The sequence below is a fragment of the Mauremys reevesii genome, linkage group 4 (assembly GCF_016161935.1).
Source record: "Mauremys reevesii isolate NIE-2019 linkage group 4, ASM1616193v1, whole genome shotgun sequence".
In the NCBI taxonomy this organism is placed as follows: domain Eukaryota; kingdom Metazoa; phylum Chordata; order Testudines; family Geoemydidae; genus Mauremys; species Mauremys reevesii.
The window spans coordinates 136,985,557-137,002,111 of NC_052626.1; the positions used below are offsets into that span (position 1 = coordinate 136,985,557).

General features: G+C 45.6%; 1 protein-coding gene across 2 annotated transcripts; it reads right to left on the minus strand.

Moving 5' to 3' along the window:
- Nucleotides 1-1,852: 1,852 nt before the first annotated feature.
- GUCA1ANB (GUCA1A neighbor) lies at nucleotides 1,853-9,174 on the minus strand. Of its 2 annotated transcripts, XM_039536656.1 has the most exons (3): nucleotides 9,005-9,121; nucleotides 4,655-4,783; nucleotides 1,853-2,274 (listed from the first exon to the last, which is right to left on the minus strand). In XM_039536656.1, exons 2-3 carry the CDS (start codon nucleotides 4,706-4,708, stop codon nucleotides 1,858-1,860), a joined length of 471 nt encoding a protein of 156 aa, XP_039392590.1. In that variant the 5' UTR covers nucleotides 4,709-4,783; nucleotides 9,005-9,121; the 3' UTR covers nucleotides 1,853-1,857. The 2 variants fall into 2 exon arrangements, with proteins under 2 accessions (XP_039392590.1, XP_039392591.1); XM_039536657.1 differs by lacking the exon at nucleotides 4,655-4,783 and having other exon boundaries at nucleotides 9,005-9,174.
- Between the last annotated feature and the right edge of the window lie 7,381 nt (nucleotides 9,175-16,555).

Here is a 16,555-nt window from a genome sequence, read left to right on the forward strand (position 1 = left end):
CGAGGGCAACCCTCACAGATGTGCAGGATGTAAGGAGATTCCCCCAGATTTGCTGCTGATATAAGCACCAATTAGGGTCAAATTCAGCGGTGGGTGACACCTGTGAACGTCTACTTTCCAAATCTAATCAATGGAATTACACTGGGTTTGTGCCAGTGCAAAGGGGGAGCAGATTTGGCCCTTAGTCTCATGGTGCCAGGGGGCTGCCCTCTAATCAGCAGAAGTGGTCTTGACCCCTGGCTAGACCCTTAAGGGAAGGAAAGGAGGGGGGAATTTACCAGGTGAAATTCCCAGCTGTGCCGCAGACTCCCTGTATGAGTTTAGGCAAAGCATTTGGGCCCAGATCCTCAGAGTGCCTAGTTTAGGTGCCTAGTTTTCAATTATTTCAATGGAAGTTAGGTGCCTAAACACCTCTGAGTTTCTGGGCCTTGGGCTCGCTGGGCCTCAGTTTCCCAGCAGTAAATAGGGGAATGATGATAGTCTTCTACCTCATGGGGGTGGTCCTGACGCTTAGTTAATTATTACTTGTAAAATGCTTTAAACTTCTTAGCTGAAAGGTGCTTCTAAAGGGGTGGCCGGGTTCTCCCACAACCCACTCTGTTAGCAAGAGTTAGAACCCTACAAAAAGTTGCTGAGTGAGTTCTGCTGGCTCATTATAGCAGGTGGGACTTGTTAATTCTACCAAGATAGGAAGTGTGTGATGATCATCTGACCAGAAGGCACGAGGATCTGGGGCACAGAGATTTCTGCAGGGAAACCCTAGGACCAGCCAGACTTGGGCTGAGATTTATGACATACTGTCGGTGTTTCAACTGCCAGTCAAGCCAAACTCCATGAAAGGGGAGATGTTTGGACAACATGAGTACACTGTTCAGAAAAGACTGGGAAAGTCCATCAGCTCACAAGGCTACAGAAGGACAAAATATTATGATTATAGTTGTACCTTTCTGCCAATGCATTCAATTCGCCAGGCTATTAAAAAAAAAATCCTGTATACCATGTGCCACCTGACATCTTTTACAGTGTACTCTTAAGTCAGGGCTAGTAGAGACCTCCCCAGGGCATGTCACATTTCAGTGACAATTACCAAACACAAAACAAGCTTTTACAGCTCCAAACACAAAATGAGCTTTCTGCCTCACTGAGCACAATGTCATACCATGCCCGTAAGGCCTAGCAATGAAGGGGTTCTTATGCTTTCCAGAGTCTGACCAGGACTTTGGGAAACCAAAGAAGAGACCAGCTCCTACGGAATACAGCCCAGGTTCTACACTGAGCCCAGTGCATGCTGGGGCAAGACTTCTGGAGTGTAGTCTGTTGTGTGGATACCCATGCAGTACATAGATAATCAGTAGAATTCATATTTTTATGCACCTCACTGTTGAGTCTCAGTGACTCAATAAGGGTTCCCAGCAACCCGGACACAAGAAGTCTGATTGGGTTTTCCTATATCAATACAAGTACACACACTCTAGGCAACATATGTCTCAGAGATCAGTGCATTCATCAGGTGATAGATTCACCAAACCTAACAGCATCTTCCCCAACCCCCATATCCATTGTTTTGCTATCACAGGCACCGGTTGTCATTTTAACATGCTTCATTTAATGTGCCAGCTAGTGGCTAGTTTTGGTAACTTAAACGCAATGGTAGTTTTACACTATTGCACTGCATTCTGGAAAGAGTTGGGTAGAAGTTACGACAGCCGTTTGCTATGCTGCTGTGAAAGTTTAGCTCCTGCAGTATTTCCCAAGTGGTCTTGTAGAACCATCCAAATAAGCTTTACCTCACCCCTTCAACCCACACACTGCACTAGAATATCCTGCACAAATGAGAGGCTCGGGCCAGACATACTGTCAGTTTCGTTGCTTTGGGTTTATTGTAACCAACTGTGGTTTCGTCCCCACAATGGGTCTCCACTTGACAATGTTTGCCCTCTCTACATCCATCACCTTCCTGGTGTGATCGGTGTCCCGGCAATACCGGTACCCACAGGTTGGCTTCTGCGCAGTGTAAAATGGCGCGTACGAATTAGAGTAATTCGATTTATAGAAGACAAACTTGAGTGAATCAGGCTTATGACTCCCAGGGTGTACGACGAAAGGAACAAACATAGAGGCTAAAGATTGGTCCTTACGATAGCCTATTGGAGACGACTGATCCTTGGATGTGCGTAGGGGGCAAGGAAAATCCTGTAACGCTTTGGCTGTTTCTCTTCCCTTTGATCTCTTGCAGGCATTGATGGGAGCTCCCGGTTTCAGAGCCCCGTTGACCTGTGAAAAGAAAAGTCAAACAAAGAGACATTACGATCCTTTTGTTCCTGCACAGAATTGTAGGAGTTTCACGTTCTCTCTATCATCTACCCAAATATAATGGTGCTGCACTAGAACTGGAAAGTGAAACAGATCAGGCCCAGTAGTGAAAGTGGCCACTCTAGTTACACTGAACAACAAACAGTCAACAACTGGTATAAATGCTAAAAATCTGGCCATTTAAAATTCTTTAATGAGTGTTTGAGGTGTTGCTTGTAGCACAGGTAGGGGATTATTTAAAGAAAATGTATTATTTTTAACTTGACAGCATCTCTTTACAAATACTACTAATAAAGAAAAAAATATACTAAGGAACTTCACATACCAAACGTAAAACTAGATCCCAAGGACTTGATTCTCTGTAACCTTGCTCATTTTGCAGTCATTTACACCACCACCAACTGGGTGTAAAGAGCTATCAAACTGTTGTCTTGTGCTCCCCATCTGTCTGTGTCTAGCTGTTGTCTCTTATCTTAGATTGCAAGCTGTTTGGGACAGGGACTTTCTTTTTGTTCTGGGTTTGTACGTAATTAAATGTTCATCGGAGTAGGGACTAGGATAAAGGTTAGTGCCCCAGAGTCACTCACACTTTCTTTGTCCAAATAACTACTCAGGTATTTTATACAAAGTGGAACAACTTTAACAGAACAGATGTAGAGAGCCCCACTCCAGGTGCATAGCCCACTGGTTACGGCACTCATGTAGGATGTGGGAGATGGGTATTCCAAGTTCCTGGTCCTGAACAGTGATTCAAAACTGGGTCTCCCAGGTCCCAGCTGACCTAACCAGTGGGCTACAGGTTACAACGGGGGTACCGCCCCTCCGTTTAATGAATGTTGCTCTTTGCTTTTGTTAAAAATGACCAACATGAAACGCTTCATCTGAAGCCAAGGTTTTCCCGCCTCTTTCAATTTGCCAGAAATTCCCCTACTGCGCGCACACACACACACACAATCACTTTCACTTTGAGCAGAACCAAACCATTATTTTGAATTTTTTGGAACTGTCAGTGAAGTGCGACCATCAGTTAAATTATTTGCACTGCTCTACCAGCAACTCCCTGATCACACTGCTGTGCCTGCTCACTGGCTTCCTGATGCCTTGCCAGGCCGTGCATTTCTGTGCTCCTTGTATGACGTGTTCTTTGCAGGCCCTAGCCACAACCTTGGCACATCCATCGGTGGGTCTATTTTTATTTTGCACACAAATATGCAAAAGATGGAGAGGAAAATATGAATCAATAAATCTTATATGTAATCAATAGAGAGCCACGTGCTCCTTGTGTCTTGAGCCAACAATGACACCACACCCAAAATATGCTGCACAGTTCACCATCTTATTCCAGCTGAGCATATCCCCCGTGGAAAAACCACCTTCCACATTTGCACTAACATGATCTTTTTGCAGAATGAGGTGATACCGGCCTGATGACAGAGAGCACTTGTGTTCATGTATTTTGAGCTATCCCTAGGGTGCTAGACTAAAGGGTTAAGGCGTAATTCTTTAGCACAAACGATTCTCAGTTCTACACCCAGTGATGGTTTATGAAGCCATGGGATTCTTACAGCACGTAGTGTGAACAGATTCACATCTAAGTGCGCCTCATCCGGGTAAAACACAGCATGCAACAATGTTTCTCTGCTGACAGAATTTAGTCTTTCATCTCCTCCTACAGATTTTCATTCTCTCTTCACAGATCATTTTTACCCAGCTTTATGACAAACACAGCCCGGATGGGACACTATTGAACAGGAGTCAGTGCACCGGTGGCAGGAGTGCTTGGGAGATTGGAAATGGGAGAGGACAGCCCTTCATCCCTAGGTCAGCTGCCTGAATTCAGTCCTGACCAGATGTTGCTACAATCAGACTCATTTTTCAGAGGCTAATGAACAACTAGGTGGTGGTTCTAGACCAGTTCCTAATGGATCAGGTACTCACTGACATCAGAACTGCACCCAACTAGAAGCCCTGCTAGTATTCAGGGACCACACAAGCCATAAATGCCTCTCTCAACCCTAAAGGTGATCCCTCTATGCCAGGGGTCAGCAACCTTTCAGAAGTGCTGTGCCAAGTCTTCATTTATTCATTCTAATTTAAGGTTTCGCGTGCCAGTAATACATTTTAATGTTTTTAGAAGGTCTCTTTCTAGAAGTCTATAATATATAACTAAACTATTGTTGTATGTAAAGTTAATAAGGTTTCAAAATGTTTAAGAAGCTTCATTTAAAATTAAATTAAAATGCAGAGCCCCCCGGACCATTGGCCAGGACCTGGGCAGTATGAGTGCCACTGAAAATCAGCTCGCGTGCCGCCTTCAGCACCTATCCCATAGGTTGCCTACCCCTGCTCTACGCTGATAAATACCAACGTGGTGACACAGGGAAAGCTTGCCCATGCGGTATCTGTTCCGTGGGTCAACAGAGCGCTGCAGTGCTGTCAGTGCAAGCACCTTGTGCTAGTGTTAAATTCTCTGAAAGAATGAAAACAGAAATAGGATTTAAATGCACGTAGGGCTGAAAAACACAGGTCACTTGAGGAAGGTGCAAACATCTCTCAGAAGTAAAATTTGAAGGCTTTCTTGGCAGGGACATTATGTTTTTACCTTCGTTACTTAACCAGCACTTAGAGATGCTCGGGATATGCTGCTTTTCACAGAGGATGCCCGTGATCCTTGGAAAGGTCAAATGGGAATCAAGTTGTCCCTGTTCAATTATTAGTTGTGCATCCTAAACAAAATCTTTGGTGCCTAGCTTTATTTTTAACCATGTAAAGAGGTTTCCATGACGCCCTAGCTTATTCAGCTGATCTATTTTCGGCCTGTATATCTGGCTCTGACCACTGGGTCATAAACCTATTAATCACGTAACAGGAAGATCAGTAAAATGATTATGTAAATTACATTGCCTACTGTCTTTTGAGGCCTCTGGCAGCTGGCTGTCACCCACTCCCCAGACAGCCAGCTGCCAGAGGCCTTAATGCTCTCACTGCAGGACCCTTTTCTTCAGGGATCCTCCATCTGCCTCTGAGAGATGCTCAGATTTAGCTCAGTGCCTCCTTGATCCTCCCCAACGGCTAGTGCTTCCATCTGCATTGTGGCAGCAGGATTCCACTTGGTGGTGGCTGTGGGGGGAAGAGAGAAAATCTTCCCATCTAAGATATTCTCAGGATGCCACTAACATTCAGAAGTTAATCTGCTTTCAAAGACCCTAATCCCGAACTCATTGAAGTCAAGGTTAAGAATCCTATTGGCACCACTGGGCTTTGGATCAGACCTAGCTGCAGCTTGCAAGCGAGAGGTCAGCACGTTCCAGCCTTATGGAACAACAGGCTTTATACATGATTTACTGGCACCTCTTCCCCACTCTGAACTGTCTTGACTTTGGGAGGACGGCATTTACTTCTGGGAATGACAGTCTCCATGCGGGCAGTGTCCCTGGTGCCAAGTGTGTGATAGGAGTTAGAGATGATAGCAGACCTCTGTTGGAATGTGCAGAATTGCTTCCTATAGACCAGCTAGAGAGGATGGCTTGCATGTCTAAGCCCTGAGTCTGAAGTCACTAATGGTACGTCTATACTTCATCTGGAACTGAGCCTCCCAACGCCGGTAGACAGACTGACGCTAGCGGGACTCAAACTAGAGGACTAAAAATAGCAGCATTGATGTTACAGCTTGGGATAACTTGGGCTCTTACACCCATCCGCCCCCGTCAATTGTCTAGCTTGACTCACCACCAGAGTCACAGCATCCACACTGCTATTTTTAACATGCTAGCTCGAGCTAAACTAGTTCAAGTCTGCCTAAGTGGGCTGGCAGGCTCCCTCCCAGCTGCAGTATAGATATACTCTAAACTTTCTGGAAGTGCAAATCCAGGGAAGTCATCTCAGCCCTTTTGTAGATGGATAGTTCTTACAGCCAAAAGGGACCACAATCCGCATCTAGTCTGACCTTCTGTGCTTCCTGCATCAAGCCCATAACTTCTGGTTGAGCTAGAGTGTATCTTTTGAAAAGAAATCCAAACCTGATTTAAGGACTCTAGATGATGGCGAATCCACCACAACTTTAGGGAATTGTTCTAGTACTTAATTACCATCACTATTAAAAATTTGCACCTTGGGTACCAACACTTTGGGTACATGTTGGGTACTGAGCTCTTCTGAAAATTTGGCCCCAGTTGGAGAATTGGGACCTTATTTTCTTGCTCATCTCCACCATAGTTTTCACCTCTTGCTAAAGTACATTAAGTGTATCAAGAGGGAGGCCTGAGATTAGTAAACACCAAAGAGGTTGCAGGCAATTACCACACCCTTTAAACAAACAGAATCAGATAATAAGTACTTCAGCATCTATTATAGTCCTTATCTAAAAGGTATGATTGTGGAGAAAATGAAATGCAAGGGAAATTGGAGCAGTTAGTGGTGACTATAAAGGAGACTTTTTGCTTCCCAATACTGTTCACCCAATGTATTCAAAAATCATGTGTTAGGCTCCAAAAATTATGAGAAGCAACAAAGAATCCTGTGGCACCTTAAAGACTAAGAGACGTATTGGAGCTTTTGTGGGTGAATGTCCACAGATGCGTCTGATTAAGTGGGTATTCACCCACGAAAGCTTATGCTCCAATACATCTGTTAGTCTTTAAGGTGCCACAGGACTCTTTGTTGCTTTTTACAGCTCCAGACTAACACGGCTACCCCTCTGATACTTAAAAATTATGAGAGTGATTTAAAAATCATGCATTTTTTAAAATGAAGTTTGGGTACTTTTTATGTGCTTTCTGGTTTCTGAACCTTTAAGATGCAGCTGGATCATATTTTCAAGCTTCTCTCTGTAACCCTGAAAGCTAGAAACTTTTTGTTTTTTTAAATGAAAGCTGAGATTCTCATGACATTACATGACTCAACAAGCTGGGATTTCAAGAAAAACATATTATGAGATTGGAGATAAAATTGTGAGTCCCACACACATTACAGCTTTTAACAGAGCAGCAAAACAGTGAGTGTTCCCAAACTCTATGTATTTTTATGTTATCCAGCTGGTTTCCAGTGACCCTTTCTATAGCTGGTCACAGCAGGTGACATAATACACATCAGTAACCATGCACAATACTACCGCCCATGCATGTGGACTTTTGAGATGAGGTTAAGGGATGACAGGAATTGCATTACCCTGGTCCATCTAGTCCAGTACGTCTGCCTCCAACAGTGGCTAGCACCAGGTGGTTCAGGGGAAGGTCATAAATCAATAAATATCGTTATGACATGAGATGGCCTTGAAGGGACCAGAGCCGCCTTACATTAACTGTGTCAGCTGTGTCTATGCCAGCCCTGATGTGTCATGGTTTGCTGTAATCCGTGTAAAAAAAAGGCTCCTCTCACAATTCATAGGGAAAGATAACACCCCCACAGAGTACCAGCATCACCCAGTCACTGCTGCCAGCATGGTAGGGGGCGCTGCACCAGGTTGAATATTTGGAGTTAGGGCTGAGGAAGGGGAGAAGGAGTAGAGATGGGTGTGCAGGGACCAAACGCAGGGTGTGGATGGAGGATTTAGATCCATGTAGTGTATGTATATGTTGACATTTCATTATGTGAGTCTGTTTAGATGACAAGCTCTTCAAGGCCGGGACCTTTCCTCAAATTCATCGGTAAAGCACCTAGGATAAAATTTTCAAAATCACCAAAGTGACTTAGGCACCTGGGTCCTGTTTTCCAAAGGGATTTAGACACTTAGGAGCCTCAGTCACAACAACTGACTAAATACCTTTTGGAAATGCAATTTAGGTTCCTAAATCAGTTTGGCTTTGCAACGCTGAGTGCAGCAATGCCCAAATACCTTTAAAAGTCTAGGCCTGAGTACCCAAGGCCCAATCTAAACATAGATTTTGTGCCAGAGCAGCCATTTCAGGTAGGAGTGGGCATTTTATCCCAGTCCAACCCCTGGTGCAGGCTCGGTTAGACCAGTACAAAGGTGATTATACTAGTATCATATACGCCCCATCCCATACAAGGATAAACTATACATCTGATGAAGTGGGTTCTAGCCCACGAAAGCTTATGCCCAAATAAATTTGTCAGTCTCTAAGGTGCCACAAGGACTCCTTGTTTTTTTTATACCAATGGAAACATTTATATCTATAACTGCATCCACGCTACACGCTACCCGTATAGCTAAGACAGGGCAACTTCAGTGTGTAGACAAGGCCAGAGTCACTTTTGCAAATGGAACTCAGGCTCCTAAGTCACTGAGATGCTTTTGAAACGTTGACTCCCCGCTATAGGTGCGACGTGCTAGATGGATAAGGAGGAGTGAGGGGGCTGGAAATCCATTTCCAGGCTGCTAGCGCCTTGTGCCCTGCTGCTGGGGATCGCCATGGGGAAGTCTCCGCTTTGACAGGACTGTGGCACCTCTCCCAGGATGGTTGAAGTTTCCCCCAGATACTTTCTGGAGTGATGTCGTTGAATGCTCTGTTCTCCCCAGGAAAGTGAACAGCTGGGGGAATCCCTCCCTGCCCTGCCCCCCACGCTGGGCGCTGCTGTTTCTTTATGCACCGGGGCCAGGCGCTCTGTGCCCGGCGGGTGGGGAATCTGGCTGGGGGCAGGGTCCGGAGACCCCCGCTGGCCCCGCCGCTGCTCTGCAGCAGCCGCCCCTCCCTTGCCCGCTGCTAAGCCCCTTAGCCCGGCGGGCTCCTACCTGCGAGGGAATCCCCCCTGCGGGGATCCCCGGCTGCGTCATCCCGCCGCCAGGCCGCTCCGCACGTGGGCTGCCGCCGCTCTAAGCCGCCGGGGAGCGGCCGGCGGAGCCTGGTGCTGCCGCGGCCGCTGGGAGCATGGCGGCCGCTGCCCTCTGCTCGGGAGCCCGCTGCGCTGCGGGGCCGGGCCGGGCCATTGTGACTCGGCCGAGGCGTCAGCTCTGCCCACGGGCTCCTGGCCTCGCTGCGCCCAAGGGGGAGAGCAGGGCCGGGGAGTCAGGGCACGCTGCTTCCCAGGGACAGAGCCCGGCCGAGGAGGGGGAGCCCTCTCTCCCCCTCCCCGAGCCGGCTCGCTTCCCCCCGGGCTCCAGAGGGAATGGCCTTTGGTCGGGGCCAGCTCCAGACCCCAGCACACCAAGCGCGCGCTTGGGGCGGCATGCTGCGGGGGGCGCTCTGCCGGTCGCCGGGAGGGCGGCAGGCGGCTCTGGCGGAGGTCCACTGGAGCCGCGGGACCGGCGACCGGCAGAGCACCCCCCGCAGCGTGTCGCCGTGCTTGGGGCGTCGAAATCGCTAGAGCCGCCCCTGCCTTTGGTGGGGACAGGGGCCATTAGCAGGGGCTGTTGTAAATGTGAAGGTCCAGCTCCCCTGAGCTACTTTGGGCAGAGCCTGGCATTCAGGGCCGGCTTTAGGCGAATTCCACCAATTCCCCCGAATTGGGCCCCGCGCCCAGTGAGAATCTCTTCCCTGGCTAGAGGCGCCTTTTTAATTTTTACTCATCTGGCGGTGCTCCGGCACTTCAGCGGTGGGTCCTTCGCTTGCTCTGGGTCTTCGGCGGCACTTTGGCGGCGGGTCCTTCAGTGCCACCAAAGACCTGGAGTGAGTGAAGGACGTGCCGCCGAAGACTGAGAGCCTGGTGAGTACAAGCCCCATGTGTTTTTTTACATATATATATATATAATAGTCATCCCTGCCGGGGCCCCGTCGAAACTGTTCGAATTGGGCCCCGCACTTCCTAAAGCCGGCCCTGTCTGTGCAGGGTCCCCGGGACTCCAGCCAGGCTCCAGCCTCCCAGCTCTTGCCAATGTAGTGACAGTTATTGATATTTCAAGTTTTTCCTAAAGCCCTGAATCTCTGCTTTCATTTCTCAAAGTAACCTGCTTTTTGCCCTCACACAGTTGCAGAGAAAAAGCCTGAAAAACTGACCAGAGTGCACCTTAATGGCCCAGAAAGTGGAAGGCAAATAAAAAGTACCCAGATTTTTTGTTTGTTTTTAATATTGTGGATTTTAAGCCAACCTAATTATTGGCGAGGGGCTGACTTTCCTTGGTGGATGTAGGGGTCTGCCTGTTTGGACCAGCTTGAAGGAAGAGACCCTGTCTACATTCCAAGTATTATTTAGGAGAAAACAAGAGAACCAAACACCTAATGAAAGAACCTGGCTCCCCTTCCAAACTATAGTGCTAGAAGAGTTCACTTTCTTCCAATGCACAATGACCAGGCAGGAACAGCACAGCATTGCAATGCTTTACAATCCTGTCAGGATTGTTTGTAAGAGTAGAGAACCATTGGCAGTAGTATCACTGCACTGCTCAGCACAAAACTCTTTACTTGTGTATCTGTGTGGAGCTGCCATGCTGATTACAGACTTTTTTTTTTTTAAAGGAAAATGCATTTTTACTGAGTGAATAGTTCTGGGTGAATGATTCCTGCCCCCCAACCTCATATCGATCTTTTCTTGAAGCATCCCTGAGCTGAGGAAAGGGGTCTTTCAGATGTTATCTGTGATGAACCAGATTTGCATTAAAGTAATAGTTCTCCATTTCAAGAGTTGCAAATTCAAAGTTGGCTTAGGTGACAAGTGAAACAAATTTACTAGTCTCAGCCCCGCACCAGCTATTTACTTTCATAAGAATAGAGAATTCAACAAAATCACTCAAGAATATATATATCAGAAACATTATTATTAAATGACTAATTCATCTTGTGATAAAAAATAATACTTTGCAAAAATTATAACAGATGCTATTTTATGCCTGACTTGTTAATAATCATGAACACTACATGAAAATGAAAATCTTTGTGTAAAAAATTTGCTGTAAAAATGGGGCATTTTTCCAAATTTTGATATACTTTTGGCCTGTGCCAGACTATATTAATTTCCAGTGTTTTCATGGAAGTTCTCATTCATTATTCAAAATTCAGGCACATTAAGAAATTGTTAATACAGATATGAATACTTAGCATTCCATTCTGATGTCTTTACATCATCAAAGCACTATATTATCTATCTCCATTAACAAGTCTATATAATTGTATGTATAAAGTAATCTATACATTCATGTCTAGTAACTTATACTGTTCACTTGAATTTTAAAAAAGTCACTTAAGCCAATGTTCCAAGGATTTGTTAGTTTATAGTCCCTTGTAAATTTCAAATGTCTTTGTTTTGCTTGTTACTCATATTTATAGATTTGATGTCACACCTATGAAATATGTAATTGATAATGCTGCCACAGCCACAACAATCATTTTGTTCTTTGGCTGTCTATGAGCTTCAGCCTCAACCTCTTATAGCTAAATCTGAGAAGAGAGGGACTACACCTCTGCAGGGGTGGATTACGTATTTTATTTACACAAGCGCCTCATCAGGTAGCAAAGTTTCTTGTCACTTCATTGCATGAATAACTCGCTTCATGCAATAAGAGGTATTTCATAGAAGTCTTGTGTTCCCGAGTTACGGAACTTGTCACAGGTATTGTGCTTTAAGATATAACACAAACATACACCTGTCTTTTCTACAATAACTCATTGAGGAAATAGACCAAACTTTTGTAAGGAATCTGGCATTGTCCCTGTCATGGCAGATGTGTTTGGAAAATTGGGAGTGCTAGTGACATCACTGGCTACTAGAATGCCAGATGAAAACTCATCTGTCTACTGTGTTGTCTTTGGCAGCCTAAGTCATTTGTTTCCTAGTAGCATTGGTTTCTGACTGACAATCAGGAACTTGGTGGCATGCTGCGTGTGTGGAATGTGTGTGCTGTTTATATTGGAATTCTAAATATCTCATTTGACAGCTGTGGTGCTCACAAATAGACCTGCTTTAAAAAGATAATGTCATTATGTAAGGATAGATGCAGTTCGTAATATACGATAGGATGGATAAGTGGAGGCCATACAGGGGTTCCATCCTAAATGCAAATGGCCATCCACTCCGAAGGAAGTGCTAAGCATCTGTAGCTCCCATGTTAAAATCAGACTGTTTGTATGTAGCAACAGAGAGTCCTGTGGCACCTTTAAGACTAACAGATGTATTGGAGCATAAGCTTTCGTGGGTGAATACCCACTTCGTCAGACTCACGAAAGCTTATGCTCCAATACATCTGTTAGTCTTAAAGGTACCACAGGACTCTCTGTTGCTTTTTACAGATCCAGACTAACACGGCTACCCCTCTGATGTTTGTATGTAGGTGCCTAATTTTGAACATTTGAATGTGTTTGTGTAAAGCACTGCCCTCCACTGGAAGAAATGTGCCAGGCCATTGTCTGCTGGCCCCTTACTGCCTGAGTTAGTGGAACTGTTCCTTCAAATTACAAGGCTGGCATCACAACCCGCATTTCTGCTGCTGATTTTTTTTTAAAGCACAAAAGAAGCTATTCCTACAGCAAGAAATGGACATTGTTAGGCACATAACAGGCATCAGCTGTGCTCCTGGAGACAGTGAACAACTTTTAACTGCTGGACAAAGAAAATTATTAGCAGAAAGTCGACAGCTTGACAGCGCAGAATGCAGTTGTCAGTCAGCAGTGATACCCCTCCCAAGCCCCTGTGAAGCTCAGAGAAAACTTGATGGACAGGTTCTAAACTGAAAGGGGTTTCCAGAGAGCCAGAGTTTTCATTCCTCAGCCTTGTGCTTTTCTTCATTATCAGTGTCTAACTCTCTCTGCTACTCTTGGCTTAGTATTTACTTAGTTCATAGGTCACATGTGTTTACTTTTATGCAATAAAAACAGAGAAGGAAAGAGGGGGAACACACACACAAGTACTGTGTTTGGTCAACTATTTCCACTTCTGTTTTTAGAAACAGTAATGTGTGCATTTTCAACAGACGTGGACAGCAAGGCAGGATTTTGTTGTGCGGAAAATGACTTGGCAGGAAGAAATTACAATGGTTTCCAAAGTAGCAATAATATCTTGCTTGTACCTGGCCCTTTGTTTTTGGAGAAGTGCAGAATACTTAAAGTGACATGCCCAGCTAGGTACAATCCCAATATTTTGCATTGCTCACTGTCTATGGCACAAAGCACCCACCAGCACAGTATGTGGGTGGGATTTCCACGAGGCCACACTGTTCGCCTACCTGCTCCCATTGAAAAACCTCTGGAGTTAGGACAAAAGTTGAGCGCTTTAGGAAATCTCATCCTATAAATCCCAACTCTCTATCGCCTCCTATCAGAGGCCTTCAAGCACAGTGCAAATGTTCCCCAGACCTCGCCCAGTCTAGCCTAGGGATGAGGCTGGGGTAAAGAACAAATATTTGTAGTCTGGAGTAAACATTGCGGGTGTATGTGCACAACAGTCTTTATAAGAGGCTTAAGTATCTCTCCTTAGTTAGCAATAAGTTCAGGGGAAGTAAAAAAGACCGGTGAAGACATACCCTTATGCTGAGAGGAATTTGTCTTTCTTTATCGCCTTCTTCCCCACAGGGCCGCCCAAAGGATTCAGGGGGCCTGGGGCAAAGCGGGGGAGCTGCGGCGCTTGTACTCACCCGACGGCGGTCCGGGTCTTTGGCGGCATTTCGGCAGCGGGGGACCCTTCAGTCGCTCTGCGTCTTCGGCAGCACTGAAGGGCCCCCCCCGCCACCAAAGACCTGGAGTGACTGAAGGGCCCCGACCGCCAAAATGCCGCCAAAGACCCAGAACACCTCTGGGCCAGGGCTCATGGAGCATTTCGGCGGCGGGGGGCCCTTCAATTGTTCCATGTCTTCGGCAGCCCCTACCGCCGAAATGCCACCGAAGACCTGGATTGCCGCTGGGCCAGGGCTCGTGGGGCCCTGGGGAAAATTGCCCTACTTGCCCCCCCTCTGGGCAGCCCTGCTTCCCTGACTGTTACTGGCTGTTAGTGGGGTGGGGCAGTGGGAAATGTAGGTGCTGCTGTGCCACCTTTCCCCTCCTGATCTCCCAGGGTCTTTGAAACTGATGCAGTCTGTTCAAGCACCCAGCGCTATCCCCCTTGGCCCCACCTCCTGCAGGGATGTATGAGTTGGCTTGGGTAGGCCTTCTACCTGCAACTGGTGAAAACATGGAACCATTGAAGCCCATTGGAATTTTGCCCTTGATTTCCTCTCTCTATCCAGGTTCCTACGTGGTCCTCGTCACTGGGGCCTTTTCTGAACAGGGGTGCCAGTGAGTTGAATCTTACTTTAATACTAACCAATAACACTGGGCAGTTATGTTGACTGTGGCCATAGCGCTTTCACGGAACAGCTCTTCTCAAAAGCTTTGTGGATTTTTCTCACTCTATATGATTCTCTTGGCTTCTCTGTTGATTAGCTCCTCTCCCCCCCCCCCCCCCCCGTGTTCCTTGAGTTAATTTGTCTATATACGTATATCCGGTTAAACTGGTTTGATCAAACATTGCAAATACCAGGTGGCACTTGCCAAATGTCTTGCATATTTCACAAAGATACAGTGTTCTGTTGGCTTATAATGTACATATCTTTGCATTTACCCTACACCTGATGGAAATTAAGTTGACATTACTAGGTAGTGGGGTGGTCATTTGGTTTGACCTCCAGTCATGGGAGGTACCTGGGGATTTTCTTTAAGCATCTGGGGTGCAGGAAGGGAGGGCCCTGGCAAAGAGCCGACATTGTTTTCTCCACAAACCCTCCCTTATGAAAAATGCCTCTTTACAGCTTCTATCTTATTACCTATCGTATCTGCAGGCAATACTGTTCCCTTATTTTGACCTTGACTTAGGCCCAGATGGAACATCAGAATAACTTTGTGTACAAGTGATCCCGGAGAATTCAAGTCGTGGATAAAGTTAATTATAGATGTCAGGGTTGGCCAGATCAGTTCCTTGGTTTGTCACAAATTAAACATCTCTGAAAAGAGCTGTTAAAAAGACTGTGCGCCAGAGTCTACCACCCTTGCTCACCCTGGTTAGTAGCTTACTCTGAGAGGAGACCCATTGGACTTCAGGAGGATTCATCTTGGAGGAAGGGATTACTCAATATGAGTAAGAGAAGCAACAGAATCTGAGCTCTAATTTATAGCTACTATGAGTCCCTTCCTTTGGTTCTTTCATGCCCGACACTGAGCACAACTATAACCCATAATGCAGGAGTGGTAACTATACGAGGTTAGGTTTTATTTCCTGAATCAAAGGTCTGCAGTGAGGGGCTGAGGTCCCACTGCCAAAGATTTCTATTTTTCTTTCCCGGTAATCAGTTTTTCCAGAAAAGTACAAAAACAAAGGTCTATGATGAGAAAGACATTTACATTAATACACCAATTAATATTACCCCCATTTTGCCATGGATGTAAGATTCGTTTTTCCTCTGTTTCAGTGGTGTTTGGCAGTTCTGAATACACTGTCGTTGGGTTGGATTTCCATTTTCAGAGTATTACATTGGTACTCGTTCATTGGGAGATTAAATTCAAAACTCTGGAAAGGCTTTTGCATCTATTGCTCTAATATTTTTGTAATTTATGGCAAGGTCAAAATGTGGGACAGGTGAGCTGACAGGTGGCAACATCGCCAGAATTTACTATAGTAATGAAATCTACATACATTTTGACCCTAGTAGCTGACTTGGAAGTACAGCTGAAGATAATACTTTCATTCATCACCTCACAGCGTTGTTTTCAGAGTTAGTTAATGTTTGAATGAGTTTTTGAAGGCATAAAATGCTATGGAATTACCAAGATTTATAATTAACTGAAGTTATTATTCATTAACTTGCAATATTGTTTTGCACCATATATAAAATACCTTGCAATGTTAGAGATTAATTCAAGGAATGATACCTACTTTTGTACTTAAGAGAAAAATCAATTATATAGCGTTATTTACCCTTTCCCAGAAAACAAAAAGAATGGGGTCACATGAGGAAATCAATAGGCAGCAGGTTTAATATAAACAAGAGGAAGTACTTTTCAAACACTGCACAATTAACCTGTGGAACTCATTGCCATGGGATATTGTGGCGGCCAAAAGTATAACTGGGTCAAAGAAAGCACTAGATAAGTTCATAGAGGATAGGTCCATCAATAGCTATTAGCCAAGATGGTCAGGGATGCGACCCCGTGCTTGGGGTGACCCTAAACCTCTGACTGCCAGGAACTGGGAGGGGAAGACAAGGGTTGATCAGTCCAATTGCCCTGTTCTGTACACTCCTGTACAGTGAAGCTCTGGTACTGGCCACTGTCAGACACAGAGTACTGAGCTAAATGGACCATTGCTCTGACCCAGTATGGCTGTTCTTATGTTCTTATAGTCGAGGTTAAATTCCATAAACTTTAGCTCTTAGACTGTGATTTAGTCC

What these genes read in the sequence shown, in the direction of transcription:
- GUCA1ANB (XM_039536656.1), bottom strand. Translation starts at nt 4,708, where the DNA reads ATGGGCAAGCTTTCCCTGTGTCACCACGTTGGTATTTATCAGCGTAGA. An exon ending in TTTATCAGCGTAGAGCAGGG is followed by an intron (nt 2,275 to 4,654) that starts GTAGGCAACCTA and finishes TTCTTTTCACAG; the next exon opens with GTCAACGGGGCTCTGAAACC.